We start from the raw sequence: 2,283 nt of genomic DNA, 5'->3' as shown, positions 1-2,283 counted from the left end.
GAGAGAGAGAGAGAGAGAGATCGAAAACTAGAGACAAAGTCAAAACAATGAAGAAACGTATAATCACGCACTAAGCGTGCTGTCAAAGGAGGAACGTGTTGAATATAAAGGCACACAGCTGTATTTTAAGAGAAGACAAATATTTCAGTACAAAAGCCAAGTGGAGTTTAAACCTAAAACCCAGTGTGTTGATGTATAGATGCCTCCAGATAATGTATTTCACTAGTTTATTTCAAAAACCACACTTACTTCAACCTGCATTATTTATATTGTCAAAAAAAAAAAAATCAACTAATTATATGGCAAATATTCTGTTCTTCGAGACTTTGTGTGCTTCTGTGAACAGTTGTTCATGAATTGCGGGGTTAGGTAAAAATTTTTCCAGTTGGTAGTGTGAATAAATTTTTCCCGACATTTTTCCGGTATTGTAAGCGAACTGTTTGGTAAACTTAGACCTATGTGTTTTAAAATTTGAGGGATGTAGAGCGACGTGTCAAAGAGGATGACTTTGTTTATCTGTTTATTAGTCTATGATATGTCAAAAGTGAAGTACAGGAACAATCTGAATATTTAGTGTAGAATTGAATTAGACCCAATCAGTTAGTTGACTCGAAGTGCTGAAGATTTCCATTGGGAAGTGTTGTGTAGTATGCGGAGTTGAGGTGATTAACCTGTGGTCAGGACGATCTGGTAGTTGTATGAACAGTCATTGTTAGTTAGGCTTGGAGGTGAGCGCAAGCGATAAATATTTGGAGTGTTCTCTGTGTCAACCAAAAATATGTCTTGCGAGTTGCACGAAAGTAATTGTTGTAGAAAGTTCAGGATGACAAATCAAGTCAGTTCCTGTACCAGCAGTGATGGCCTGGGACGAGTGCAATAATCACGATGTGTTGTAAATACTGAAACTACCGAAGATTTAAGATTTAAGAGAAGAGAGTGTGGTGAGATGATCGAATAAGTGTCGGTAATTAGTGGAGTTCGGGGAGCGATAGAAGAAGCAGATGAAATTATAGGAGTGCGATAAGGAAATTTTGAGCTTGAGTAACAGGGTGTCTTTGTTGCCGATACCCAGGTAAAAGGGGAGAATGAAATGAATGGAATGTTCAAAAGATGTGTGATGTGCGATGTCTTGTGCGATGTGTTGCTGGGGTTCATGTGGGACTAGAACCCATAATTTTTAGAAATAACAGGGTAGGAGTTTGCCTTTGGATTTAACTTTATCATAAATTCTCAAACTGCTCTTTTAAAAGGAATTGATACATCGGATAAAGAAGTCCTAGATACTCAATGTTTGAAACAAAACACTGTCTAGAACATCTTTTATAAAAAGTCCCGCTACTGGTTACGGCTGTCCTGGGGTTAAACAACAACAGTAGTAACATATACTGTCAAATAGATTATTACTATTAAGTAGATTGTGTTATTTCTTTACTACCCACAAGAGGCTACACACAGAGGGGACAAACAAGGACAGACAAACGGATTAAGTCGATAATACCAACCCCAGTGCGTAACTGGTACTTATTTAAATGAGTGTGTGTTTATGTGTGCATTTGTGTGGTTGAGTGCATTATTGAATCTTCACTGTGTCAGACAAAAATCAATCAAGCGATGATAGTAAATTGCCCCAAATAGAAAAATTGTTGGTACTTACCAAATATCAGGGTGATCAAATGGGTGAATGTGGACAAGGCCTAATGGAATAAAAGACGAACTATATAATCATATAGACATAAAACTGTGTGTGTCTGCACGCACGTACACATGTATGCGTGTATGTGTGTGTTTGTGTATGTGAGTGTACCTGCGCGCACGTGCTTGTGTGTATCTGTGCGTGCTTAAGCAACGAGAAGATGAATTTGGTATTCATCTTTATTTCGTACAAGAGTCGTTTCGACCCATTTTGTTACTGTCCCTTATGGGTGGGACTCGTTTCAACATGTTGTTTTGCGTGAATTTTGAAGTCTGGGTCTCATCAGGTACATCCATACATATAGGTTTGTGTCTCGCTAAAGATCCCGAGTTTTGGCTCTTATGTTGTTATATGCCCGTCTGGTTAGAGAATGAAGCATCACTACAATTTTCTATTACTATTATCTTTCTTCATTAAGAGTTGCGAAATCCTGTAATTATAGACAATTGTCGATAATAAAAAAACAGTACGTTGGAGAAGTTCATGGATGGGTACAGATGAATTGAGTTACATTGGATTTAAAATAGAAGAATGGTATAAGAAGAAGGAAGGGATATATACACACACACACACACACACACACACACACA

At 37.8% G+C, this 2,283-nt stretch overlaps 1 protein-coding gene across 3 annotated transcripts in view; it reads right to left on the bottom strand.

The window, feature by feature from the left end:
- LOC106867276 (serine dehydratase-like) overlaps positions 1-2,283 on the bottom strand; it is a 24,242-nt gene that overhangs the window by 9,281 nt on the left and 12,678 nt on the right. For all 3 annotated transcript variants that reach the window (XM_014912113.2, XM_014912121.2, XM_052970689.1), the window contains one exon: positions 1,655-1,694. In XM_014912113.2, the coding sequence (XP_014767599.1) occupies positions 1,655-1,694 (40 nt within the window). The remainder of the gene's footprint in view (positions 1-1,654; positions 1,695-2,283) is intronic.

Source organism: Octopus bimaculoides, chromosome 9, assembly GCF_001194135.2.
Source record: "Octopus bimaculoides isolate UCB-OBI-ISO-001 chromosome 9, ASM119413v2, whole genome shotgun sequence".
NCBI lineage: Eukaryota > Metazoa > Mollusca > Cephalopoda > Octopoda > Octopodidae > Octopus > Octopus bimaculoides.
Note: the sequence above shows the minus strand (reverse complement) of the source record. Positions and strands in the feature narration are given on the sequence as shown.